This window comes from Notamacropus eugenii, chromosome 6 (assembly GCF_028372415.1).
Source record: "Notamacropus eugenii isolate mMacEug1 chromosome 6, mMacEug1.pri_v2, whole genome shotgun sequence".
Lineage (NCBI taxonomy): Eukaryota > Metazoa > Chordata > Mammalia > Diprotodontia > Macropodidae > Notamacropus > Notamacropus eugenii.
The window spans coordinates 79,378,578-79,405,846 of NC_092877.1; the positions used below are offsets into that span (position 1 = coordinate 79,378,578).

The 27,269-nt window shown below is 39.9% G+C and overlaps 1 protein-coding gene and 1 long non-coding RNA gene across 3 annotated transcripts in view; one reads left to right on the forward strand and one right to left on the reverse strand.

Moving 5' to 3' along the window:
• The window catches only part of LOC140511353 (uncharacterized), a 55,491-nt gene extending 31,172 nt beyond the window's left edge, over positions 1 to 24,319 (forward strand). The window contains exon 6 of one of the 2 annotated variants that reach the window (XR_011969510.1): positions 22,285 to 24,319. This is a non-coding gene — a long non-coding RNA (uncharacterized lncRNA). Of the gene's footprint in view, positions 1 to 336; positions 3,348 to 22,284 lie in introns of those variants that run through there. The other variant, XR_011969509.1, reaches the window with a different exon arrangement.
• Positions 2,124 to 10,427, reverse strand: CCKAR (cholecystokinin A receptor). The gene is made up of 5 exons (XM_072620417.1): positions 10,044 to 10,427; positions 9,089 to 9,343; positions 6,717 to 6,978; positions 4,301 to 4,425; positions 2,124 to 2,659 (listed from the first exon to the last, which is right to left on the reverse strand). The coding sequence occupies exons 1-5, from the start codon at positions 10,153 to 10,155 to the stop codon at positions 2,124 to 2,126; spliced, it is 1,290 nt and encodes a 429-aa protein (XP_072476518.1). The 5' UTR covers positions 10,156 to 10,427.
• Positions 24,320 to 27,269: the final 2,950 nt, after the last annotated feature.

The window sequence follows — 27,269 nt, forward strand, 5'->3', positions numbered from 1 at the left end:
GTAATGATTTCAGTCAGGCATATTTGCCTTTGAGTATTCTGAAAGTCTAAAAAAAACCCCTCTTTTTTTGAGGGGTAGGGTTTTTTTTTGAGATATATAAAGTTCATGTCCAGTAGAGGCTACCTTTGCTCCTCCTGCCTGGCATACTTCTCCTCGGTCCCCATCTCTACCCAACCTTGTCTTTTTTTTCTGGAATCTTCCATGTCAGAAATTTCTATCCCCTTGTTGGACTCAATCAGGCCCCTCTAGTCATTTTGTGGTACCTCTTTTCCCATGATGTTAGGAAGTAGAAAGATGTGCCTGAGCTAAACCTACCCCTTCCTTTAAAACCTCCAGATCCACATGCCCTATTCAAGGACCCAGAGGGAGTAAAGAGAACTTGCTGAAATGTGGATGTGTCAAGTTCAGAGAACCGTTATAAGACCTTAGAGGACCATTGTTGACTCCTCATTCCATATCCTGAAGATTGCTATATCAAAATCCCTGAGATTTGGGCTCTGCCTTTAATTGATCATCCTTTTCCCAAAGACTCTTCCTCCCCCCCATCCTTCCTAGTGTCCTTGACTAGCCTGGCCCCTCACTTCACTTCCTTGATCCTTGATTGACCCTCCTTACCTTCTGGTGTCTCTTGTTTAGTCTGATGCCTTCCCTTTGGTGAGTTAAATGAGTCAGTAATAAAGACCTACAGCTTTGAGTATCCCTGGCTTGTCTGCCTTTTATGTGCCTTTAAGTCCCAAAGCAACTACTGCATTCAAGGGTGGATAACCTTGATCAAACCAGCTGTTTTCTAACATTTAAAAGTGGATTTCATCTCACAGGATATCAAAAGTGATCTGCACCTTGCAAACTGCTTTGTTGATACTCAGGCCTCCTCAAAAAAAAAATCCTTACATTTAGTACCAGAGCTTAGATCTGTAATATTCAGCAACTTATTTTTAATTAAATTTGTAAATTGGGAGTGAGAGGAGGAAGAGAATTTCGATTTTCACCATTGACTTTTCAAAGAAAAGAAATATCCTGGAGAGAGACCTCCAACTGTTCTTAGGAAGAATTACAATAAAATTACACTCTAGGAAACTCATAGTCATTAATGATCCTTTATTTAACCATAATGAAGATAAGAACCGGACACAGTGTGTTACTTTTGTAAATTCTGTTTGTCCGTACACAGAGAATTAACAAGTACACAAAACACATTAACAGCATAGATACACAAAGTAGTTTCTATCTTGGGCTCTAATATGCTCGGAGCCACTTTTGATAATTCAATATACTTTGGACCCCCTTTTGTCATGGAGTTCTTCTGGAAAAGATAGGAGGTCCCTATGACAGGTAGAAAGGTAAAGGAAAGCAAAGAAACATGTGAATCTCCTACCCTCTAGGCAGAATATCATTGGGCCACAGAGTAGCAGAGTAGCCTATGACACAAAAGTATTGTAAACTAATTATTTCAGCATATATAGTTCCTGCAACTTGTGGCATTTCACAGTCCCAGTATTATGATGACAAAGGAATACATTCAAAATATTGCTTCTCTCTCTCTCTCTCTCTCGATCATTTTTCAGTAAGTTATAGAATGCTCTGTCATAGACAGTGTTCCTTATGCCTTCAAAGTAGCACAGCCACAGAACAGGAAATGACCCAAAGAAATTCCTCTTTGAGCTCCCTACAATGGTTATCAATACTGGTTCACAATAAGCTGGGGGTATGGTATGTAAATGATCTTAGTATATACTTCCAGGGATTCTGTAATTTTACATTAGAAGAAAGAGATAAAGCACAGGAAAGAAAGGCAGGACAGACTGCATGGAGACTGACACATAGAGAACCCTCCAAGGGACAAGTAGGTTCCATGTCTCCTTTCTGTATTTGGACTTAGCAGCAGCTAACATGCCAACCATGTTCAAGTCTGATTTGTCATCAATATGTTTTCTTCCTTTTTCATTGGTAGTTTCAGTTGAAGCAACCCTCTGCCTTCAAACTTTCTTCAAAAGAGAGTAATATAGCAAACCAAGTGGTATTCCCTCTACGGATCCTTGAAAAGATGAGCTGACTGCTGGGTTTCACTGCAAATACAACTCTCTCTCTTCTTCCCCTTCCTTTGGTGGAAACATGGGAGCAGCTCATGTGGGGGGGACAGAGATGCTCATGTGACTGTATGAATACCTGGTCAGAGACGCCCCTGTGGTTCTTCCATCTTCCTCTTCACCTACTTCTCCTCTCCCTCCTGGAGGGTTTGGATGAGGGCAGCAGGAGAAGGTCGAAAGGAAGCCCAGGCGGAAGCGTTTGTTCATGAAGCAGTAGATGATGGGGTTCACACAGGCAGAGGTATAGGAGAGCAGGAGGATGAAGGAGATGGGAGCTCCGGAGAGGAGCAGCTCAGCAGAGGCCGTGTCATAGGCCTTCCAGGCATTGGCACTGTAGATGGGCATCCAGCAGAGAAAGAACAAGATCACAATGACAATTAACATTCGAATCACTCTCTTCTTGGCCATCAAGTTGGCAGCTGAGCTACTGCTCCGGGCTCGGTCAATCCTGGTGCTGCTGCTGTTGCTGGACAGCTGTTGTAGCTCCAGCTTCTTCCTCTTCTTGGATTTCTGCAGGTAGCAGCCGTCGCCATCTTCGTATTTGCTGCTGCTGCCCATGCTGGATTTCCTTTCTGGGTGTAGAAGAAGGTGCGCATGACTTTCAGGTTGAAACATGCCATGACTGAGAGAAAGCTTTGAAAGAGTCTTAGGCATACTATAAATGGCAAAGGTCAGATTTACGCCAAAGGGCTGGACATGGAGCTTTGGGCATGCACAGATATTAGTAAGCATGTATCCCTGTGAAGCCTTCAAATTTAAAGTAATGATTTAATTTGAGCTACAATTGTGATGTCATCTGATACTTATACAGCACTTTATCTTTCCCCAAATATTTTCACATGTGCTATTTACTTGATCTTTACAATACCCTAGGTTAAATGACTTGTCCAAAGTCCTACTAAATACCTTTGAAAACCTGTAATGTATAGTATACAGAACATACTGTATTTATTCAAATTTTCCCATTGCTGTTTATAGCGTTGCCATCCTTCCTGTCCCCCAGATTTACTACCTTGAAATCTACCTTAACTCTGCCTTTTCCCTCAATCCTCATATCCACAGCATCCCTCTCATCTGTCCCTTTCTTTGAACTCATAGCATCTACCTTGGTTCAGAATCTCCTCATTTCTTGCTTGAACTGTTGTAAAGGCTGACTGGTTTCCCCACCTGTAGTCCCTCCCCTCCAACCCATCCTTCATCCAGCTTCTGAACTGGTATTTCTGAATTACAAATAAAACCATGTTATCCCTGTACCAAAAATCTTCAGTAGTTTTTTATTGCTTCTGGGATAAAATTCAAACTCTTCAGTGTAGCATTTAAAGTTCTTCCCAGTTTAGCTCCCATTCACCATTTGAGTCTTATTGAATATTTTTGTCCTATGTTCCATATAAAATTGCAAAATTATTTTACATTCTGGCAAAATTGGCCCACTGGGTGTTCTCATTTTATGACATTATATCTATTGCTTCTGTGACTTTGCACAAGAAATATCTAGAATGCACATAGAATCCCTTTCTATGATATATCCTTGAGGTACTACATTTCACTCAAGGCCTTTCTTAATCCCCCATTCTTAATATTTTCTCTCTTGGAATTATTTCATATTACTTTGTCTTTAATTGATATATGTTGTATCCTCCAAGAGGATGTCAACTCTTTCAGGGCAAGAACTGTTTTCTGTTTGTCTTTGTGTTTCCATCTTGTATGGTGTTTGCACATAGCAAATTCTTAAGATAAATTTAGTAAATTGAATTGAATTTGTGGATTAGAATTCAACCCAACAAACAAAGCACCTCTCTACACAGAAAACACCAGTTTAAATGCTCTGGACTCAGAGATGAATAAGATACAGTTCCCAGCCTCAAAGAGTTCATAATCTAGAAGATAAGGGAAATCAAAGGCAAAAATGCCTATAATGCTTTTATATAAAGATGGGGTAAGTACAAAGTGATTGATTGGGGATGTTTGATAGATGAAGTATCACCAGAGCCAGGCTTGGAAGAATGGGCATGATGTCACAGATGGCCACGCTGGGAGTGAGGGAGAAGGCAGAGGGGAGTCATTTGCAGAGAAAGGCATAAGCCTTAAAGGTGGGAAAAGGTGATCCAAGTTATAGGAATCAAAGGGGTAGTGTGTTTATGTGTCTGCTTTAGTTAGATTAAACTCAGAGAATTTTTGCCATTTTTCAAAGTATACATATGGTTAATAGTTACCTCTAGATTTCCTCTGGCTGGCATCAAACTTTATTCCTCGGTATAGTTCCAAAGAGATTAATCCATATGCTACCATCATCACAATTCCAGGAATAAGAAAGAGGATGAGAAGCAAAAACGTGTGCCTGGTGAAGTCATAAAGGAGTTCATAAGACATCAAACAGTAACTACACTGCTTTCTTCTCTCCGTAGTGGCTCAGATTGACATTTATGGGAGCAGCTGGTGGCAAAGTAAACAGAGCCCTTGGAGTTAGGAAGATCAGAGTTCAAATTTAGCCTCAGATACTTACTAGTTGTATGGCTGTAGACAAGTCATTTAACCTTTTTCTGTCTCAGTTTTCTCTTCTGTAAAGTGGGGATCTACCTCCCAAGGGCAAACTACCTCCCAGGACCATTGTGAGAATGAGATGAGATATTTGCAAAATGCTTGGCCTGGTGCCTGGCACATAGTTGGAGTTTAATAAATGCTTGTTAAAATTTTTAAAAATTTATGACTTCAAATACATTTTGCTTTCTCTGTTGTAAATGGGGTCCTCCTAATGTTACTTGTTGTACTTTATACCCTTACCTAGTGATGCCTTGATTGACATGCTTGGAATGGGGTGTTTTAGTTCATAGAACTTTTTGGTTAATTGAAGGTTAAGCAAAACCTTCCTCCATCCTTTTTTTTTTTTTGTGGCATATGTTACTACAGTGTATGAATACAATTTCTTGCCTCAGTAAACACAGGATAATTGATGTAAATGAGCCTCTTATTGATAATTAAGGACCTTTCAGGGTGTCAGGATTATCATTCTGAACTCTAGTGTTCAGTGTACAAGACTGTCAATGTAAGTAAAGAAGATGTATGTATTGGGAATTAATATATACTGATCCCCTCTTTAAAAAAAAATCCTTGTATCTTCTTGTTTCTTCTTGTGTCTCTTTCATTTAAAAATTAAGTGCCTCCTATCTCCCCCTTCCAAACACTCCCCCGCAACACTCCTATTCTGTTTGAGTGCTTTGGTTGGTCATATTCCAGTTAATTGAGTTTAATTCACCTTGATTAAAGTATTATAGCTTAAATAGTGCACCCAATGATCATCACGGTATGTGTTCTGTGTCTTTATGAACCCAAGTGCCTGTTTAGGAATGGGAGAGAAATAAACATTGAGGAGTCTGACCAGGGCTGAATGGAATGGAAGTTATCTCTAATTCTGTAAGAACAAAGGAGCCTTGCCATTGCTGTACTTTGAAATTTATGTTTATAGAAATGTAAAATGTTTATGTATGTTTATGGAAACATAAAATGTTTATTTGAAGAAAGAATGGAATAGTTCAGTCAACAGTTAATTTCAGGTTTCAGAACAGCCAGTATTGATTATAGTAATAGGAAAAAATGAACAGGAACATCTCTTGCTTTAATGATCCTGAAGGAAAAAACTCATTACTGGCTCATAACATTTTTGTTAATTCCTTGTCCAGGAGACCAGGCATGTGTTTCTTCTCCAGACAGAATCTTTCAAAAAGCCTTTCCCTAGGACTCTCTGGTTGGCTTGAAATAATTTTGTGGCTATAATATTATGCCTAAACTTTGTCTAATTACCATAGCGATGGTCATTTGTCCCAAATAAGGCAGAGAAATCAAATGCCTCATTAGGGAAGTCAGAGTGCTACCATAGCAGTATAACACTGAATTGGACTACAGATTTAGACTGAGGGTTTTAACATAGCTCTTACCTTGCCACCAACCACACACAGCCCCTTTGATCTCGGTTTCCTCATGCATAGGATGGCATACTTGTCAAAGTGATGCTGCCTGAACAAAGCTATGCGTTCTCTAAACAAATTGGAATACTGAAGAAAAGCAGGCCTCTCCTTTACCAGTCTGGTGCCCTTTGGTATGGTAAGGGTGAGAGATTGGGACATAAAATTGTCAAGGGCACATGATGGCTTAGCTATCTCTCTTCAACTGGACCATCACATTTTGATAAGATTCCTCATCAAGACTTGGAAACATCCCTGATGTTTGCAACATAATAATTTTTTCTCCCGTGATGTTCAGTTGAGAAGACAAGAGCTCTGGAGGACTAGGGGTATGGGAAGAGGAAGAGATGAGCTAAACCAAGCTTTAAATGATATCTGAATCTCTAGCACCCTAACTCTAAAGCGCTGTTTGGGAAAGATGCTGTGGGGACTGGTCCTTGCTTGATTTTTTCCTTTGGCTAGAGAATCTTAGTGTCCTAGGGAAGTCGTTCAATTCATCAGCATAACCACATTTAAACCAGCCCAGAGAGAAACTTGTCTATCCTTTCTCAAAAAACAAAAACACATTTTAGGAGGAAGAGCATGCACTCAAACTGCCCTTTCCAATGTTTCCCAAGTATGTATTTTCAACAATGCGATATGATGTCTATCAAACTGTAAAACAACTTACCAGGACTGTTGCATAACATCACTCGGCAACAGAAAGCGACACATATTAGCTGTCTGGTTGTTATATTTGGTAAAGGGAACCAAGTTGCTGTAAATTGGATATGGTGACATGATGGTGAAGGAGAGACACCAAGTAGCAGTGATCACCTTCAATGCATGGGACTTCGTCTGCCAGACCCTTGACTGCAGGGGCTTGCAAATTGCACTGTATCTCTCTAGAGATATGGCAACCAGATTGAAAGTAGATACACTGACTGAGATACCTAGGTGTAGAACAAGAAGTAGGTTAATTTGGTCCTGACCTTTAGTATCCCTTGTACACTTAAATAAAGAATCTAGGGACAGTATCACAGAAAGCAAAGGAATTTACCTGAAAACACAAAGGACCAGGAGATCATATTTAAAATTGGATGGGACCCCTGCTCATCTTATAGATGAGGAAACTGATGACTAGAGAGATTAAGTGGCACGTGTTCAGAGTCACACCAGGTGAATATCAAGCAAAGATTCTAATGTGGGTCCTCTAAGTAGCTTTGAACTGCACTACAGGGCTGGCTTCTCTCTCCTCTAAAAGGAAAAACTCCTCTAAAAGGGAAAATATTCTTTATTTAACTTAGTCTGACTTCCAGTGGGCATGAAGGTAGCCATTAATTAACTGCTAAGGGGATGAAATACATACATAACCACAAAGTAAAACCTGAGCCACAGGAAGAAAAGTTTGTGTGTTTGTTCACCTGGAGAGTCTAAGTAGATCAAATTTCAAATAATTCTTCCTTTAATTTTAAGCATTAACTATTGAATTTGTAATGGGTTATTAGAGTAAAAACATGTAGAGAGTCTAAAATACTTTGGATTTCTGAGTTGAATCTGTGGCTTGAGTTCAACATGTTTAAAGGCTCTTAGGTAAGATTAGGTAAGGATTTCAAAGTATTGAATATGATTGTATATTTTTTTAAAAAGTAGTTGGGCGTATTTAAAAAAGCTCAGCGTTATGATTTTACATGATTCAACTTTTACTTGAATTTCTTTTCTTCTTAAAAAGCTCTTACTAATTTAAAATTTGCTTATCTAAAAAAATTAGCCTGGGGCAATAGAGCTCCTTTAAGATATTTGTTTTTGGGAATTAAGCTAATACTCACCTTAGGAAATGCACTGTGATATAACAAGATCCTATTTTAGAAAGGTGATGCGCTTGAGGAAATGTGGTCTGGTCTACAACAGAGTCACATCTTTGTTTCTCAGGCATCTGCTGTCACTGTAGGGACAGCCCACAGGTAGGTGCCTCATTTTAATCTTTTTTTTTTTTTTTGGTCTGCTATGGTTAGGTTTACTTGATCAGTGCTATAATAATAACAATCCCTTATCTTAACATCACACTTTGAAAATATCCATGATTTAATTGCAATTGTCTTTTTTTTTTGGCTTGCAGAACAGTCATTTATCATCATTTTGTCAGTGCATACTTCAGCTCTGTTGATTAGGACAGAATTAAGGCTTTTAAGGTTCCCGGTGTCCCCAAACTCTCTTGGCATGATACAGCATAGCAAAGTTTACAGATCTGAAGGCACAATCCCTACCTTTTTCACTGAAGAGGCTAGTTGAGGGAGAGATGAGTTGAGAAGTGAATATGAAGCCAAGTATCTTATATATATTTATTTCACTTTGAGATAATCCTAGCAACAAGCAAAATCAGGGCTGGTTATTGGAATCTCTCAGAATCTCTCTTGTAATTCTCTTTTGATGGACATGGGCAGGCTCAGACAGCCCGCCTTATAGGCATTTTGGTGCCCTCACAACACTCAGAAGTATAGATTTGGCTTTCCAACTAGACTTGGACAGCTTCCCTTCTCCCCTCTTTCTTGTAATGGTCCTAGGGAACCAAAAGAATCTGGAAAATGGACTCTGAGAAAGGAACCTGTAAATATACACATGCACAGATAAAATGTTTTATACTAATTCCCCCTAAAAATCCCCCCAAAAACCTATGATTTAAGTCATGGATAGATGTACAGTCAAAAAGGCACTTCCCTTGAAAGGTATGAAACAACAAGGAGCTATAGAAGTCTTTGGGTGCTGTGATGGCTATTTTAAGAAATGGAAAGAAGAGTAAAATGAAGGTTTTCCACTTTCATTTGTTTAATTATTTCTATTTTCAGTGACTAGAATGGACATACTGTAAGGTCTTAAGAGTCCTTTCTTCCTTCCCCGGCACTCATATGTTCCCAGGCAGCTAGTGTTCAAACAGCTGCCGAAGTGACTCCTGTCCTCTTGAATTTTTTTTTCTTGGGCAATCAGCTTTTCTCTGGAACTGGCCTAGTGCAATGTGATAGTGTTTAGGGTGAACTAATGGAACATTGACATAAAACCACTTACCCATGAAATAAGAGGTGGTCTTGCAGACAGCACTCCCAAAAATAAAATCCTTGAGCAGGTGAGGAATGAGATTGAATGGCATACAAAAGAGACAGAGCATGAGATCGCTGACAGCCAGTGAGAGCAAAAATATGTTAGTGACTGTCCTCATCCTCTTGTTTCGGATCAGCACGGTGATCACCAGGGTGTTCCCCAGGATACTGAGCAGGAATATCAGGGAATATAAGAGAATCTGCACCGCTGGCTGCCAATTTACTGTGTCACAATAGAGAATCAGAGTCATCAAAGACTGAAAGAACAGGACATCAAAAGCTTTGTACCCTAAGTAAGCCCAAACTTTCTATTTCCTACTTGGGGTTTTTTTTGGGGGGGGGGAGATTAATTCAATAAATCATTGAACCAGTGCAGTTATTCTTGTAATACTTTTTTTTTTTTGAAAACTAAACAGAGAAAGCTCAGGGAAGAGCTTGGATCCAAAAGGTTCTTTTGGGAAAGAATCGTTTGGGAAGCACTTCTCAGCAATGAGCCATCTCAAATGAACAGTTCTGGCATTTTGTTTCCAGCTTCCTGAGCATTATTTACCATCATTTCTTCACATCATGCTTAAGTAAAGAAAATCAGACTGATAATGTGGAAAAGAACCATTTCTTTAAGCTTGTAACTTTAAGCATTTACATATTCTTGGTCTTGCCAGTTTTTTACACTTCTACAGCCTCCACCCCATTTTCTCTCCCTTAAATCATGGACATTAATCTACAACTCTTTAATCTAGAAAGGAAGGAAATGTGGATATTTGGTTTGTCTGTTTCTCTTCCAAACTTCTAAGAAAAAAATAACAATTTGAAAAGACTTTACCTAGCCCAGTCTTAAAATATCCTTATTATCCTTTTATTCCTGGACTGATAATTTCCACCTTCAAATTAATATTCTTGAAAAACAGATCTTTGGTACTTACCTTTGGAAGGACGAGGTGGATCCAAACAGAAAAATGTCCCATTTTCAAGTCCGAGTTCACAGGGAGGAGTAACATTACTGCCATTCAGAAGTAGACTATCAACTATATCCATTCTTTCCTCTCTCCAGTTTACCTGTCTTCTAAGAGGAATTAAGAATGTATGCAGAATTACTGTCTATTCATTCCTATAATGATCAAAAATTCTTCCCAAATAAAACCTGCCTGGGAAAGGCAGAGATGAATGAATTTCCAGGTATGTGCCTTCTCAGCCATTCCTAATGGTTATTCAGTTCAGGCTGAAAAACATTTGTACTAGTGTCAGAAGAGGCAGACATATGAAAGCACAGCTTGCATACTCTACCTTCTCGATACTCCTCCTCCCTATTCCAGGGGCTAGTCTTAGGGTTATAAGCACACTAGCTACTGATTGCAAAGTTAACCCTTTCTGGGGTGGTAGTGATTTTTCACAAATATGCATCCATGCACACACACACACATACACATTCATACACATACATCAATACAGTTAAGTACCTCTGTGTGTATGCGAACCTGCTTTTGTCCCAGGCAATAAACAGAATCAACCCCAACTAGGATATTTCAGACAGGAACAATTAACAAAGTAATAGATACTATAATGCAGACCATCAGAAACAAAGGACATTCACCAGTATATTTCTAGCTCCTCATACAGAAGCAATTAGTGCCTTTTAGCTTTGGAATACTGCCCAGTTGTGTTCAGATACAACTGTATGCTGGAACCCACAATGTTAGTCCTTAGCGACTACGCCCTTGTTAACCTGAAAGTTCCCTCTGGGAGACCAGAATCTACATTTCCCTATGTACACAGGGTCTCTTGCTGCAACAGGCTGTCAGGTGTGAGCAAACTCCTACTTTGTAGCCTCTTTGTGAAATATGCTTTTGTTTTAATGTAGTGCTACACTATGATGTAAGGACAACCAGAAGTCATTTAACAGATGATTTCTTCAGCTTGGAAAAGCAAATCAATGAGACGCAGGCTTAAAGTGAAACCCCAATTAAAATCTCTGTGCCCCCAACATGAAACAATGACTGCATTCTGCTGTTTGTTTGCCCAGAGCCCTCTTTGGTGACTTAACTAAACATAAAATCATTTCATTTCTTTTTGTAGCTCACTTTAGGTTAAGGAAGTTGTTATTATATCTTTGTTTTGACCACATCATACATACAAGAAGGAGCTATGATTTAAAGTAATTCTGGGACTTAATACCTAAGTCCTAGAGAATTGCTTGGGACACATTAAGGTTAAGGGGCTTGTCGAGAGTTACACAGATAGGATGAATCCAAGGCAGGAAGCTGGCTCTGGTCTTCTTGACTTAAGCTCATCACTCTTTTCATTAAGCCACAGGATCTCCATCCATATTCTTGAACTATCATGCTTTAAAAAAAAACCAGACCTATGATTTCATTGAATTTGGGATAAGGAAACTCCTACCAGCACAGATCATCTGGTATTATGCAGTTGATAATGAGGTTAGGTGATTTGTCTAGGGTCATATGCTAGTATATTTCAGAATATGGCTCCAACCCATAGGGCTGACTATCCACACTACCATACCACTGCATACATACTATAGAGGAAATCAGGGAGGTGCTTTGGGATCACCAATCCAGCTAGTACCTTTACTAGGAAGGCAAAAGGTAAAGAGGAAGATGAATACATCCTCATCCGGCAAAGGGGAAGATGAAGGGGTATTTTTTCTTTGAAACTACAGAAACTTCATGTTGGAATAGCTTAGGTCCAATTCCTGTGACACAGAGTCATTCTTGTGCAGGGACTGGTTATCCTGTTTAGGAATATACTTTTTGGTGTTCTTTCTCTTCCCTGCTGCTGAGGCCATTGTCATCACTGTATGTCACTGTTACAAGTTGACCACAGTGTATATAGCAATTGACTAGGGTGTTCAAGTTGAGATTTAGAATTATACTTTTGAAGTATTCATATTTAGATTTTTTTTTACTATGGGGGGCATGAAAGTCTGGATTTTAGTGTATATTCATCATTCATTTTGACCCTCCTAGCACTGTGATGACCGCATATAGCTAAAGGCAAGAACATATTCTTCACCCTGCTACCTAAGCAGCTTGTGGATGCACAAGGAATTCATTGACCAACTTAGAATTTTTTTCAGAACCACAAACAGAAGATAGAAACAAGGAAAGGTCATTGAGGATGAATACAGAAGGGCAACATGGTCCTGTAACGAAAGCATCAGCAATATTAAAGCCCCAAACAAGCTAAGGCTTGTGTTGAATACTAAGGCCAACAAAAAGAGATTTGGAAAAAAGTAGATTTTCATTTTTACATCTGCTACATTCCCTGTATAGTCCTCCCTTTCCCTCCCTCTCAGAGGCCCATCCCTTACAACTATATTTTTTTAAAAGCAGAAAAAAAAACCCAATTCCATAAAACCAAGCAATTCACTGAAAACAACTTGATGTTACAGGCAATGTTTCACAGCTTTGGGCTCCCCACTTCTGTACATACAGATGCAGTATTCCTTCACTAGCAAATGATTTCTATGGCAATTGTTGAAATGGTCAAGGCACATAATACATGTCTTTTCTCTATTTTTAACCAATTCACCATTTACGGACTATGCTTCCAGTAAATGTGGTACTAATTTTTTTCTATTTGTAGCAAATATGATGATGTTAAAAGATAATTTCATATTGCTTACTCATTCAAAGTGGTCATAGTAACTCCTTTGTAGCAGGGGAAGTTGTCTTCTCATACCTCTTTCTTGGGACTGACCTTGATCTTTAGAAATTCCATAACATTTGATGTCCATTGTTTTGTGGTTGTGGTTCTTTCAATTTACTTTACTGTGTAGTCAATAAGATTACTAGAAGCAGCTAGGTGACCCAGTGGATAGAGTGCTGAGCCTAGACTCAGTTGAAATTTGGCCTCAGATACTTACTAACTGTGTGACCCTGGGCAAGTCACTTAACCACTTACCTCTGTCTGCCTCAGTTTCTTAAACTGTAAAATGAAGATAATAGCACCTACCTCACTCAGTTCTCCTTGATTTCTGTAAGAATTGGCCCTTAGCAAACTCATGAAGAGGTAAAGCTTGTCTGTGCCACCTTCTTATGTCCCCCTTACCACTCTGATGACCTTGTCTCTTCCTGGCCTTGTTCTTAGTTAGGTTTCAAGTATTCTTTGATAAAATGAAGGTATCAGCCCTGAGGTCACAATATATATGTAGGTAACCACTTAGTCTAATTCTCTGTAAGGTCAATCCTGATCCCTGCTTTGGGAAGAGCTGGGATTCTGCAGGAAAGAAGGTTTCTAGGAGACTAGATGAGGCTGGATTGGCAAGCACCTCTAGATCATTAAAAACATGAGATGTAGCTGCATTATTGCTTTTAGAAGTGAGGAAACATCTTATCATAGCCCTTTTAGAAGTAGGTGCTTGGCCAGCATCTGTGGACATCCCATGTTTCCACATGCTATTTTGGGATTGCAAGAGCACTTAATCCATTAAGCAGCCTAAAAGTAAAAGCAATTGGGAAATACAAGTGCCCTGAAATTTTTAAGTACCATAATACTGATTTTGTTTAATTAACGAGAAGAGTGGGGCTAATGCTTCACTCTTAATCTCAGGCTCTTCTAGCTCTCCCTATATCTTTATAAATTAAAGAGATAACATTAGATTAGATTTTGTTAATGTTTATGATTTCCACATCTGCCACTAACAAAAATTTTGGATTTTCCATCAGATGATCTTAATCAACCAACCAATGAACAGACATTTATTAAGTAACTGATTTGGACCAGCAACTGGTCTGTTCTGAGGATATAAAAACATAAGAGAAGTATTAGTTCCTGCCTTGGAGGAGCTAACATGTTAAGTGAATGACTACATGCACATACAAAGGTATGTGCAAAACAGATACAAGGTAACTTGATGGAGGGTATGGAACTTGAGGGAAGGGGGAGGCACTGGCAGCTGGGGGAACAGTAAAGGGCCTGTACAGAATATGGCATTTGGATTAATCTAGAAGGAAAACTAGGGATTTCAGGAAGCAGGATGAGGAAGGAGTACATCCTAGGCATGAGGGATGATAGAGGTGTCCCTTGTGACAAACAGTAAGAAGGTTGGTTTGACTGGCTCATAGGGTGCATAGAGGTGAAATTAATACATCAAAAAGAATTTATTAAGTGCTTGCTGTATATAAGACCCTGTTCTGGGTGCTGGATATTGTACAATACATAGTATGAGGCCAAGATATGAGAATCTTTAAATGCTATACAAAGTAATTTTTGAGTCTAGAGGTAATAGGGAGCTACTGGAGTTTACTGAATGTAAGAGTAACATGGTCAGACTTACATTTTAAGAAAATCACTTTGGCAATTGTACAATGTATGAACTGGAGTTGGGAGACACATGAGGAAAGGAAAGCAATCAATTAATCAACCAGTGTAGAGGTTATTCCAGTAATACAGGTGAGAGGTGTTGAAGACTGGAATGAGGGTGGTATCCATGTGAATGAAGAAGAGGTATATGTAGAAGTAAAAATGACAAGATTTGGCAACTAGTGGAATAAGTGGAATGAATGAGAACTCTGAGTGAGGAAGTGAAGAAGACATCAAAGTTGTAAAACCTTGGTGACTGGAAGAAAGGTGGGTCCCTCAACAGAAAAAGAAGAAATTTGGAAGAAAGATGGGCTTAGGTGGACAATAGTGTTTTCTGTTATTGTCACGTTGAATTTCAGAGGCCTTTGAAACATTAAGTTTGAAACATTGAATAGGCAGTTGAAGATGCAGGATGAGAGCTTAGGAGGGAGACTAGGGGAAGGGGAAGGGAACGAGCATTTATGAAGTGCCTAATGTGTGTCAAGCTCTGTGCTATGTGCTTTAAGGTTGTTATCACATTTGATCCTCACAACAACTCTGGGAGGAATATGCTAATATTAGCTTCATCTTACAGATGAGGAAAATGGTGCAGGCAGATGTTATATGACTTAGTGTGAGCCACCTAGCTAGTATGTGGCTGACGCCAGATTTGAACTCTAGGTCCAGCACTCTATAGAAAGAATTACTAAGCCTATGTTTGCTAATGAAGTCACCAAGTGAGAAAGAGAAAAAGGAGAAGAGGGCCCAGGAGTTCCATAGATGATGACCTGATGAAGAGGTCTGAGGAATGGTTAGACAGGTAAAAGAATGAAAAGAAAGGTGACCATAGACAAAAGAGGATATCCAGGAGGAGAGGGTGGGCAATCTTATCAAGTCTCTATTGAAAGATTAGGAAGGATAACGATTGAGAAAAGGATATAAAATTGGCATTTGGTCATTGGTAATTTTGGAGAGAGTAGTTTCAGTTGAATGATGAAATCAGAAGCCAGACTTCAGTGGATTGAGTAGTGAGTGAGACAAGAGACAGAGAGAGACAAGATAAGAGATAAAACTCTAACTTGAAGGGATGGTAGGATTTAAGTGCGGTTGATTTTTTTAAGGATGTGAGAAAACTTTAGTGTATTGGTAGGCATCATGAAAGGAACTGATAAGGCAAAATTCAAGATGAGAGAGATAAGAGACACAAAAAGAGAGACAGGCAGAAGATGAACATGGGGATGATCTTTTGGATTGGGATGGGACAAGATAGGACCAAATGTACATTTAGAGGGTAGATGTTGGTGAGAAGGGCCACCTTTTCATCTGAGGTTAGAGTACAGGGGGGATAGAGTAAAAGAGAATGTACCTTAGGAGATAACCAATAGGTTACACATGGAATCATAAGATTTAGGTTTGGAAGGATTATTACAAGTCACCAACCCCTCAAAAGAACGTAAGGTCACCTAGAACAGAGACTCTGTCTTCTCTGTGCCTACCATAGTGCCTTGCTAAATGCTTGTCAGGTTGAATAGATTTGTATTTCACAGATGAGTAAAATAAGATCTAGAGGCTGTCTTGCCTTAAGTAACATAGTGAGTTAGTTTCAGAACTTGCACTAGAACCCAGGTCTGTTGAATCAGTTCATTTGTCTTGACTGTCCAGTGATCCTTCCTACCCAATAAAAGAATCTCTTTTATTACATCTCTGCTAATATCTTCATTCTGCTCCTGCGCGTACCCTTACAATGATGGGGAACTCATTACTTTATAAGGCAGTCCATTTCATTGTTGATGATCTCTGTTAGTATACTTCTCCTTAAGCTGAGAAAAAATGTCTGTTTATAATTCACAACCACTCTTCTTAGTTCTGCTCTCTAGAACTACATAAAACAAATCTATTCTGTCTTTTACATCACCCTTACAATAGGAAATAAAAAAATATTTCTGATTTTAGTTTATTTTTTTAAATCACTTCTAGTTCGTGTTTCAAAAATCAAATTGTTATCCCAGCAGGAAGATATTTCAATGGAAACTAAATCTGTTTTCATTACAATTTTTAAAAAGCAAATTTGCAAAAAAAAATTCTTGAAAGTCTCTACTTTGATCACTAAAAGGCATCTTGTTTTCTTGCCTTTTCCTAGTAACATTTCAAACAAAATGTTTCTTAAAACAACAAAAAACAAAACCTCCATTTAAAGGACGATTGATAGAACTCGATAAGCTTCCTTTCTTCCTTCCTCTCTTCTTTCCTTCCTTTCTTCCTCCTTTCTTTCTTTCTTCCTTCCTTTCTTCCTTCCAGATTCTCTCTCACAAATCCTACCTACCCTTTGTCACTTCAGTTCAGACAGATGACTTTGCACCCCCTTTGATCATGTGTCTTGTCATCATGACAAGCTTTGCTCCTTCTATACTCTTCCAAATGCCTGTAATCTTCTTTACCTGAAGTTCAATTCATCAAGCATTTCTTAGGTGCCAACTATATTCAATATACTGGGTAAACAAAGGCAGAAATGAGCTCTAGCTTGGTATTGTGGAAGGAGTGCTGAATGTGTAGTAGGAGAAGCAGGTTCACCTCCCAGTGCTGCTGCTGGCTATTTGTGTTACCTTCAGCAAGTCACTTTAGCACTCTAGAGTTCTTTCCTCGTTTTTCAATGATAGACTAGATTTCCTTTGTCTGGGGGTGTCATGGTCCCCTTTGGCAGTCTGAGGCAGCCTTTGGCTTCTCAGGGTCATGTTTTTTTTTAAATGCATAAAATAAAGCATGCGGGATTGCCAGGCCTAGAGGCCTGTATTGGGCTACCCGAGTCTTTCTTACCTGTCCCAGGTCTTCGGTTGGCCAAACCGGATAAACGTATGAGAGAAAGGTCGTTCCAGAGTCAAACAGGGGTTGAGCTTTATTTCAGGGTCCGGGTTACAAATGCAGGGGGATCTTCCTTAGGAGGAAGAGGGGGAGATCTCCTAAGGAGGCTAAGCTTAAGGGATTGGAAGTAGAAGTACAAGCGGGGAGAGAGGGGGAGGGGAGAGAGGAAAGAAAAGAAGCGGAGCCCTACTATCCTCTTTGGCTCCACACATGCTAAGAGAGACTTTCTGGCTTCCTCAATCCTACTTAATCTTCAGCCACACAGTTTGCATCTCAATACCATGCTGTTAGGTAACTAGGTGTGCTCCAATCCGGGACGACCTCGAGGGCAGGGAGACTCCACCCATCAGGTATCTCCGGGGGAGAGGCGGAAATACCCGAGCTAGCCAAGCTAGCTCAGTCTGACCTTCTCGAACCCCCGCTGTTCATGGAAGGCCTCGTAAGACTCTAAGATTTAGAAGTCCCACTTTTACCTGCCCGAGACTGTCCACACGGAATTGAGCTTCCAGTCCCAACATGGGATTATAAAGGGGGTCCCAGATTCACTGATGGAAGTTTCATTGTTGAGAAGCATAAAAAGTCCCTGCTCTATGAAGTCTGGGTGTCTCAGAGTTGATGGGTGTCTCAGAGTTGATGGGTGTCTGAGGCTAAGGGAGTGGTCATTCTCTTGATGCCGTACTGACCAGACATCTCCAGCTGGACAGGGGTGGGGGAGGTATGGGGCGGGGGGGCTCAGTGCTACACTCTCTTTGTTGCATATCCTTGTTGTATTAGAGCAAAGTAAATGTCTTTTGTAAAATGTTCAGTGACTTACAAGTGACTCATATTGTCCCAATATGAACTAGGAGGGTGCTGGTATTAGTTACACCTACCAGAAAGTGAAGCCAATTATATTGAAGTACAGTCATCAAGATGTTCAACATTGAACCGCAATAGCAACACAAGTTCCTAAACCCCAGATTAACTGATCACTAGATAAACTGTCAGGTTCCTTTCAGTTTCAAATCTATGATCCTATGAAGTATTCCCTGCCATTAAGGAACTTACAATATATATGGTTTAACTTACTGCTGGGCCAGATATGTAGCCATTTTTCTAATGTGATTTCATAGGCTTGCAAGAAGGCCTTTCTATATTCCAAAAAATTTTGTAATGGTCACATTCTGCTCTGTAGCACGTATTCAATTAGAAGCTTCCTGAGGGCAAGAACTTGGTCTTTTTCCATCCTTCTATCCCAAGCTCCTAGCATGGTACCTTACATCTATGTTTAAAGTTTATTGAATTGGATGATCTGTGGGCTCATTTAAACATCTTTGCTGGTGTTTTCCGTCTCCCCAAGTGCTCCCCCAGTTCCTTAACCACTTTGTCCTAGTTGCTTCAATAAAACTAATTTTATTCTCACTCTCTGTTACTCCTTGATAGCACTGTGATGAGTAAAGACAACCAAATCTGAAGTGTTCTATAAATGTTAGTCATTAACTATGATTACCTATTATTCATCAAGGGGTTTGCAGCCTATGAAAGGCTTTGGACTTGGAGTCAGGGCCAAATCTCTCCTCTGTGGTTCTATATGACCTTAGATCACTTAACCTCTGCAGTCTCAGTTTACCGAGGCCAGGAAAGAATGGGAGTAGAAGATGTCTACTCTGGTTTTAAAGGAAGATGGAAACAAGCATTTATCTATTAAGTACTTTCTATGAACCAGGCATTGTGCTAAGCTCAGAGAGGACAAATATAAGCAAAAAGTAGGACAGCTCCAGGCCCTTGCGGTTTGGATTCAATCAATCAATCAACGTTTGTTAAGAGCCTACAAGGTACCAGGTACCTGTCATTCAGTTGTGTCTGACTCTTCATGATGCTGTGGACCATAAAGTCCATGGGGTTTTCTTGGCAAAGATATTGGAGTGGTCTGCCAAGGGAGCCTGGTGACCTGCACAGCCCTCCCTCCCTCACAACAAAGTCAAGTGCAAGTCATGTTGTCATTTCTCTGATGACGTGGTCTTTCTTGGCATCGGAGGACGAACACAGCTGGAGTGGTCTGCCAGTTCCTTCTCCAATGGATTAAAGCAAACGGAGGTTAAGTGACTTGCCCAGAGTCACACAACTAGTATGCATCTGAGGCTAGATTTTTGAACTAAGATCTTCCTAACTCTGGTCCCAGCACTACGTCCACTGAGCCTTCTAGCTGCCCCTCCAAAAAGAGGCAAAAGACCTCAACGAGTTTCAAATTTCCTTAGGTCTCCTGGAGGAGCTGGGGAGGGAAAAGAAAGGTATTCAGTCTATACTCTAGCTATGGTAAAGGGCTGCTACTTATTTCCTTCACACAAAAGAAATGCTAAATACAAGACTCTACCAAGTGCACATTAACTGCTTGCTTAAAGTAGCAATTGCAGTCGCATCACTTAACACTTCAGTTTGATGACTTTGAAACTTAAAGATTAAAACGTGAGGTGATTTGCAGGATTACTGCACAGGCATTTTACAGTTCACCTTGGCTTGTCACAGTCCAAATAATCCTAAATCCACGTCCAGGCCAGGCACTGAGCTGTGCTCCTGTTGGTGGTCATCCTCTCCAAATCAGAAACTCCTCCTTCTAAAAGTCAACTCCAGATAATGGACCCCTGATCTCCAGCCCTCTCAGACTCAGAAGATTGCCTCCAAGACTGGTCCACCTCAGGATCACTATTCAGTCACCTTTGCTTAAGGAAGGAAACACAAAGCATGAAAAGCAGTCTGGGTCCTGAGTCTCAGGCTCAACTAAACTAATATATGCTTTAGCTGCTAAAAAGGTCTTCATTCTTGTTGGATGGGGGAGAAATCAAATATCTCACTCACTCCCCCATCACAGGAAGCCCAGGGAGAGAGAACTATTTGCCACATGTTCCAGAGACAGAAAGAAAAAAAAATAAGCAAACAAGCAAGAAACTCTCTTTTTAAACTGATTCAGCCCCTCCCTCTCATGATATGGGTCTAAGAGGCCAATAAAGGGGTCATTTTATCATCCTAATGCAGCTGAGTTATCAAGGGCTGAGCCATCATACTTGGCCATCCAGAAGCAAGGAGGGTGATTCTGCACATGTTCCATGGGATGATCCCTGTAGGACCATTCTTCCCCATGCTCCATGGGCTACAGCCCCTGTCACAAAATGGTGCTGATAAAAAAAAAATGAGCAAAACCTTTTGTAGTGATGGAGTGCTATATGGGTGGCAATGTAGTATAGTCAAGAAGACCTGGGTTCACATTCCGCCTCTATACTAGCCATAGGCCAGCCACTTAAACCCTCAATGGCCCCCAGGAAACTCTCCAAAGCTACCAGTTCCACTCAAGTAGCCAACCTGCATTGATTGGTAGATGAAGTTTCCCAAATTAATGAAATTAACCAAAAAATGCTGTATAAATGTCAGCTGTGATGATGATGATACTCATACATTAGTGTCTTACTAGATTTGTTTCTTCTTTGATGAGTTTAAGAATAAAGTGGATAAATGAGAAGAGACGTTAGTTTCTATCCCACTGAAATCTTAGAACAATTCCAGTTGAGATTTCTTCATGTTACTTTGGCAGTCCATGCTCCGCAGCCTTTAGCAGAAGCCTGACACAACACTGTGGATGGGAACGAGGTGCAGAAAAGACCCTGCTGGTATATGCCCATCGAAACCTGTTTCTTCAGACAATCCCCTCCTGGCCAATGACTCCGCTCCCTCTGTACTTCCCCTCTCCAGTTCTGTTCTTTGGTGGTGAGCTCGCCACTGTTACTGACCTACTAGAGTTTTCATTTCTGGGTCCAAATTGCCTATTAGTTTGACATCTCTGAAGCTCTCTCATGTTGTTGGTCATTCTGGAGTTAACAGCCTTAGTTAAATTGGACGTCTTTCTTTCCACAGTATAAACCTAATTCTTCTACTCTCTCAAGTTAAAGGCAAAGCCATTAACACAGTAAATGTTTCGTGTGTGTGTGTGTGTGTGTGTAATGAGTAGTCTATATCACATTTTGTGGGGAAGAGCTCAGAATTTACCCATATGGTAGTCATCTCTAACTATCTTGAATGTAGCTACAGAGCTGAGAACAGAGGTCATAAGATTTAGAGAGAGAAATGATCTTAGAAGTTGGCCAATCCAATGCCCTCACTTGGCAGAGGGAGTACCAGGGCCCCCAGAAATGTTTACTAAGTTCAAGGCACTTTAAAGGTAAATACGCCCTCAAAATCGTAGCTCATGGAGACTGACCAACATGTTTACTTTTACAAGGCTGGAGGACACATTAGTTCTAAGCAAATAACATTAATCAAACAGCTTAGCAAATTAAGTGACAAGAAAACATCCTTTATACACACACATGAGGTAGTGAGGGCATATATGCATGACAAAGGGCACATGTGTAGAAAACATGCTTTTCCAGAGAACATGTATAAAGGGGTGTATATGCCAGGAACCACACCCTGGGCAGCCTTAGTGGAGATCCCAGGACATCATCCCGAAGCTGCTGTTGGAAAAATTACTGTGAGTATCTGACAGGCATGATAGAGCATGAGAGAAGTTCATCTCTGTCTGCCATCTCACAACTTCTGATTTTGATTATTTCTGGTGAGGAGGTGCTAAACCCTGTTGTTTCCAAGTGGCCAAGTGGTGCCACTCTGGCACCAAGCGCAAAGGTCTTGAGCAATCCACCCTGGTAGTAGCTCAGGTAAAAAGCTTAGTGTCTAAAATTTGCAGGCTTTGCAATCCAAGATGAAATCTGAAAGCCATTTTTTTCAACATTTATGTGAATAGCTAATTAGCAGCAGCCTGACGGTGCCAGAGGAAATAAGTGACTTGAGACTTGATAATGAATGCTGTATTTTCTCTGTACATTAAAATGACTCCCAAAGTTAAATACTGTGTTAGTTATTAAGAGGAGATTCATCACCATGTTGGAGCTCTCTAGCACTTTTCTGATTAACACCATAGGCATGGCAGTTTCTCTCTCAAATATTAACTGTCCTTTCTGTTTTGCTCTCCTCCAGCTCAAGTCCCACAGACAATTGCTCTCCTTGGGGATCACCTGTGAAAGTCACAATAAATTAGGTCTGAACGTTCCATTCTGCTGGTCGGATTTCAGGGTTTCAGTAAGGAAAAAAAAAGATTTCATTTGTGTCTCTCCCACTTTCCTACACTGGGTTCTAAGCCCTTAGATGTTTGTCTTTGTTTAATTAAAGTTAGCACTGTGCGTAGAGTCTCGTGAACTGATTGGGATTTTAAAAAAATTTATCTTAAGATATTGTATCTCCCAGAGAAAGGAGATTAAGAAACACATATCCTAAACCATCCACTTGTGGCTAGGGAAAGAGGAATGTCTGGATCCTGTCCAGAATGGTCCTAACTCCCCTGGCCTCTTTGAGGTTGAGGATCTTTCTCATTTTTAAGGGGTAAAGGCATATTCACCTTCCTAATCAAAGCTGTGAGGTTTAACTAATAATCATGTTTGCTGAGCACGTTAAGTTAAATATTGTACAAATGTTTGCTTTTAAAATATCTAATCTGGATGCTTTTCTAAGATTGTGTTTCTCCAAGGCATTAAAAGTTGGGTATCTCTAATAGCAGGCTGTCTTTGCAGGTTCTTGCCTAGAGTAAAGAAAAAGGCCCAATCTTTGCCTCTTCAGGAATAATGTAGAATAATTCAAACACTTCAATTGCACTGGGGGAAAAATGGCAGATAATTTTTGTTCCAGATACTTGTCGCTATCTTTTACAGCTATATGATGTTTGAAAAGTTCAAGAGGCATAGTTTTGGTAACTAGTCATTTTATTAACTAACAATGCTTGCATTTTATTAACAAAAGAGGTCAGTGGTACTTTGAAATGCCATAGTTTATATGCCCATGGAAGAGTAGGTTTTCCTGAGGATGGCAATCAACTCTGATTGGTTAATAATGAGAAGAATGAATATTATAATGAGATGTGGGCTCATATTAATGAGAGTCTTAGGGGGTACATGATTTGGATCACGCAAGACTTGGTCAAAGAGACTTATCGATTTCTGTGCCACCTATCTGACAAAAGGGAAAATTTACATTTTCCCCAGACTTGTGGAAATAAGTACAATGAGCAGGAATCCACTGATTTACCTAAACTTAGACTTTCTTTTACTATCTTTGATTAGATCTTAGCGTGGGATAAGTCTTTGCCCTAAAATTTCCCACACTGGTTCATTTCTTAATGAGGGGAAAAACCTTGGTCCTAATTCAATAATTAGTTATTAAATAGCTCTCTGCTACTTCTTGCTGATATTTAGGTGCTTGGCATAGTCCCTGGAACTTAATGTTTATTGATTGATGTCTTCAAGTCCTGAACATCTTAGAGATTTTTTCCACTGAAGCATATCCTGCCTCCAACATCAGCCCCAGGTCCACCCCACTCCTTTCCAGTCTTGCTCCCAAGTTGATTTGCATGGCAACCAGGAGTATGGTGTGGGTTGAAAAGAATCTCCTTTCAACATACCACTCTTTTAAAGTTTTGCTAAATCAAATATCAGAGGATGATTTGAAGGAGACCCAAGCTAGGTACCCTGGGCTATGATAGGAGTTAAAAGGGAACTTCAAATTATAAGTCAGGAAAGAGTTTAAGCTGAGATACCCTGAACAACAGCTCAAAAGGCACACCTCAGAGTGCCTAAAGGTTTCTCTAGCTCACTGGCCTATTTACACCAGGAAAAGACTATCATTTTAAACACTAGAGAAATGGCTTTAGCAGATATCACACTTGACCAGCTGGTGGCAGCAGAGAGCAACAGCAACCAGTCGCCAGGAATGATGCCACCGAGACTGGAGAAACCCAGCAGAGGTCAGCGTCATGCCATGCCCAAGGGACATCAGGGTGTGATGTGCAGCATGAAAGAAATGAGTTGCCCTACACTCACCTGCTCTCTGGTCTGGCTCTCTTCTGAAGTTATGTGACCATTTGTGCTCTCTGCACACATTTCGCCTTTTCCTATGTATTTGCTGTTCACACATGGTCCCTGTGTATGTTTCTGGAGATGTTGAAACTTTCCCCCAGGAATTAAATGACATTTAAAAAAAGCAACATTCAAAGTCGTTCTTTTTCTTTTTTTCTTCTTCTTTCTTTCTCTCTCTGTCTCTCTCTGTCTCTCTGTCTCTGTCTCTCTCTCTCTCTTTCTTGTTATAGTTCAAGAGAGTAAGAGAGAGCAGGTTCTGTTTGTTACTTCTACTGTGGTTTTCCAAGTTAACCCCTGAATGGTTCTACTATTTGTTAGCATTCTTTGGTGGCATTCATCCTCACATGCTCAAATGCTTTTTAGGTCTCCCCTTAGCCCTGGCCAATGGAACATTTTATTACTCCCTTTTTTTCCCTTATAAAAAATATGAAACTCTTAGAGATAATGAGGTAGACAGAGTGCTGGGCTGAAGTAAGGGAGATGAGATCAGATTTGATCTTAGCTACTTCTCAGCTATGTGACCCTGAAGCAAGTCACTTAACTTCCATCTGCCTCAGTTTCTTCTCCTGTAAAATGATGATAATAACAATGCCTACCTCTCAAGGTTGTTGTTGGGAAAATCAAATGAGACAATATTTGTTAAAAAGTCCTCATATAAATACTCTGTTTAGTACCTGGCAAATCTTTCTCTTCCACTTCCCATTTCTTGTGTTTAGAGAACTTTAGCTTAGAAAAATATGTCTGCAACTTGTTTTCCTCTTGTTTTTTCCCCCTCCTCCACTGGAACCTTTTTACCGAATCATAAGATTTAAAGTTGGAAAGAACTTTAGAGGTCATTGGTCCTTCCCCCCATTTTATACATGACCAGGTTATATGTAAGATATATATATATAAGATATGTAAGATATATATATATCTTACATATCTATGAACATGTCTGTGATGTCTGTGATGGGAGTGAACTTGTGCTATGGCCACTTCTGGTGACACCTGAGTCCTGTCTTCTTGCTTCAAGGCATGCATGACTCTAGGCTGCTAGTTGGTCTCTATCAATGGGAGATTAAGTAACCACGTACAGGTAGACTCTCATGCGGCAGAGTCAGGATATGAACATAGGCTCCCTGATGCTGAATCCAATGCTCTTTCCACAGAATAATGGAATTCTGAAATTTGGGATGTGTTTTCCTATTAACACTTATAGTAGGCAGCAGTGATATGGTGGGAAGTGAGCTAGATTTTGGAGTTAGTTGGATAGCAACGTTCAATATATATGATATCCCAGGCACTATGGTAAACACTGAAAAGAAAAAGAAAGTAAAAAAACCAAACAGTTGGCCAAGGGGCAAAGATAGGAAAGGGAGGGGAGTATAGACAGCACAGTATAGACTGTCTCTGACTCTACCTAGGTAAATCTGGGCAGGTGTTTTCACATTCTGGTCTCATATATAAAAAGAAGTTGGCCTAGATGACCTCTAAAGTGTCTTCCAGCTTTAAGCTAATGACCTTGCACTCCTGGCCCACAGATCTTATAAAGGGATAGGAAATCTGCGGAGTGTCCATTGTTACTCTCTAACGTAAAATCAGGAGTTTGACTTTCTTAGGCATTTGTCATGAGTAAACATCAGACAAGGAGAGGAAAGGAATGAAACATTTTACCTAATTATATAATGTAGAGAATTCTGTGTTCACAAGATACACAAAAGACCAGGCCCTCAGCCATGGATTAGAAATATTTTCATTATAGTGTATTTTTTATGATGCTCATTAAAATTAGACTTGACCCCCATAAACCTTTCAGATAGAATATTTTACTTTCTGTTTGTCCTTCAATACTACTTTGGCTTCACTAAGATATCTCAGCAACTCTGCCCTGAGTTTCCAGATTCCTTCTAAATCAAAATATATTTTGCTTATTTTGGGACTTCCACTGAGGAATCCCTAGTGAACAGTATTTAAAGCTCGCCTCATTAGGTTGTTATTGTTCAGTTGTTTTCCATGAATGTCTGACTCTTTGTGCTCCTGCTTGAGGTTTTCTTGGCAAAGATATTGGAATTGTTTGCCATTTTCTTCTCCAGTTCATTTTGCAGATGAGGAAAAAGAGGCAGAGTTAAGTGACTTGCCTAGGGTCACACAGCTAGTAAGTGCCTGAGGCCAGATTTGAACTCAAGTCCTCCTGACTCTAGGCACAGCACTCTATCCACTGTATCACCTAGCTACACCCTCATTAGATTAACCAAAGGATGGTGCTTTTTTCATCTGAGATCATAGGATCATAAATTCAGAACTGGAAGGTACCTCTGAAGTTATCTAATCTGTTTATCTTACAAATGAGAAAACTGAGGTGCAGGGGAGATTAAGCAATTTTACCCAACATTGCACAGGTAATACATATCAGGGTAAGGCTTTTAACCCAGGTCTTCTGATATCAAAGCCAGTGTTTTTTCCATTGTACCCGATGGTTCTATGTTTATCCCAAAATGTGCTTTTATTCTGGAAGATCATATCACTGTCAAAAAAACCACAATGCCATCTTCAGGGCTGCTTGTGAAATGAGATATTTATGATAAACCAAAACTCTAATTTCACTTTTGGTTCCTCTGTTAAGTAAAATGACAATTGGATGAAAAGGGATGAATTTTAGTCACTGTGTTATGATGAACAACTGTCCTGTTCTACTCCAGGCTAGGATTCCAAGGAATAGAAGCAGATACAATTGTTGTCTTAGACAACTATAGGGTTTGTTGATAGTATCCTCACAGTTGCTCGCTAAAAAGGATACAATGACACATATACTTCTACTTGATCACCACCCTTGAGTCTCAATCTTAGTCTGGTTCTAGAAATTGATGATGTACACCTAACTATAACCCAGGAAACCATCTTTATCCAGACCAATGGATCTCATATCCATGGTTTGTGAAACCAACAATGACCCAAAAGATTCATACTAGAAATTCTTTAGTGTGACTTTAAGCAGTAAATAATGACCAAAGTATAAATACATTTTCCTTTGGTGACAAACACATGTTTGGAGCATCATAAGTTTATTTCTGAAAT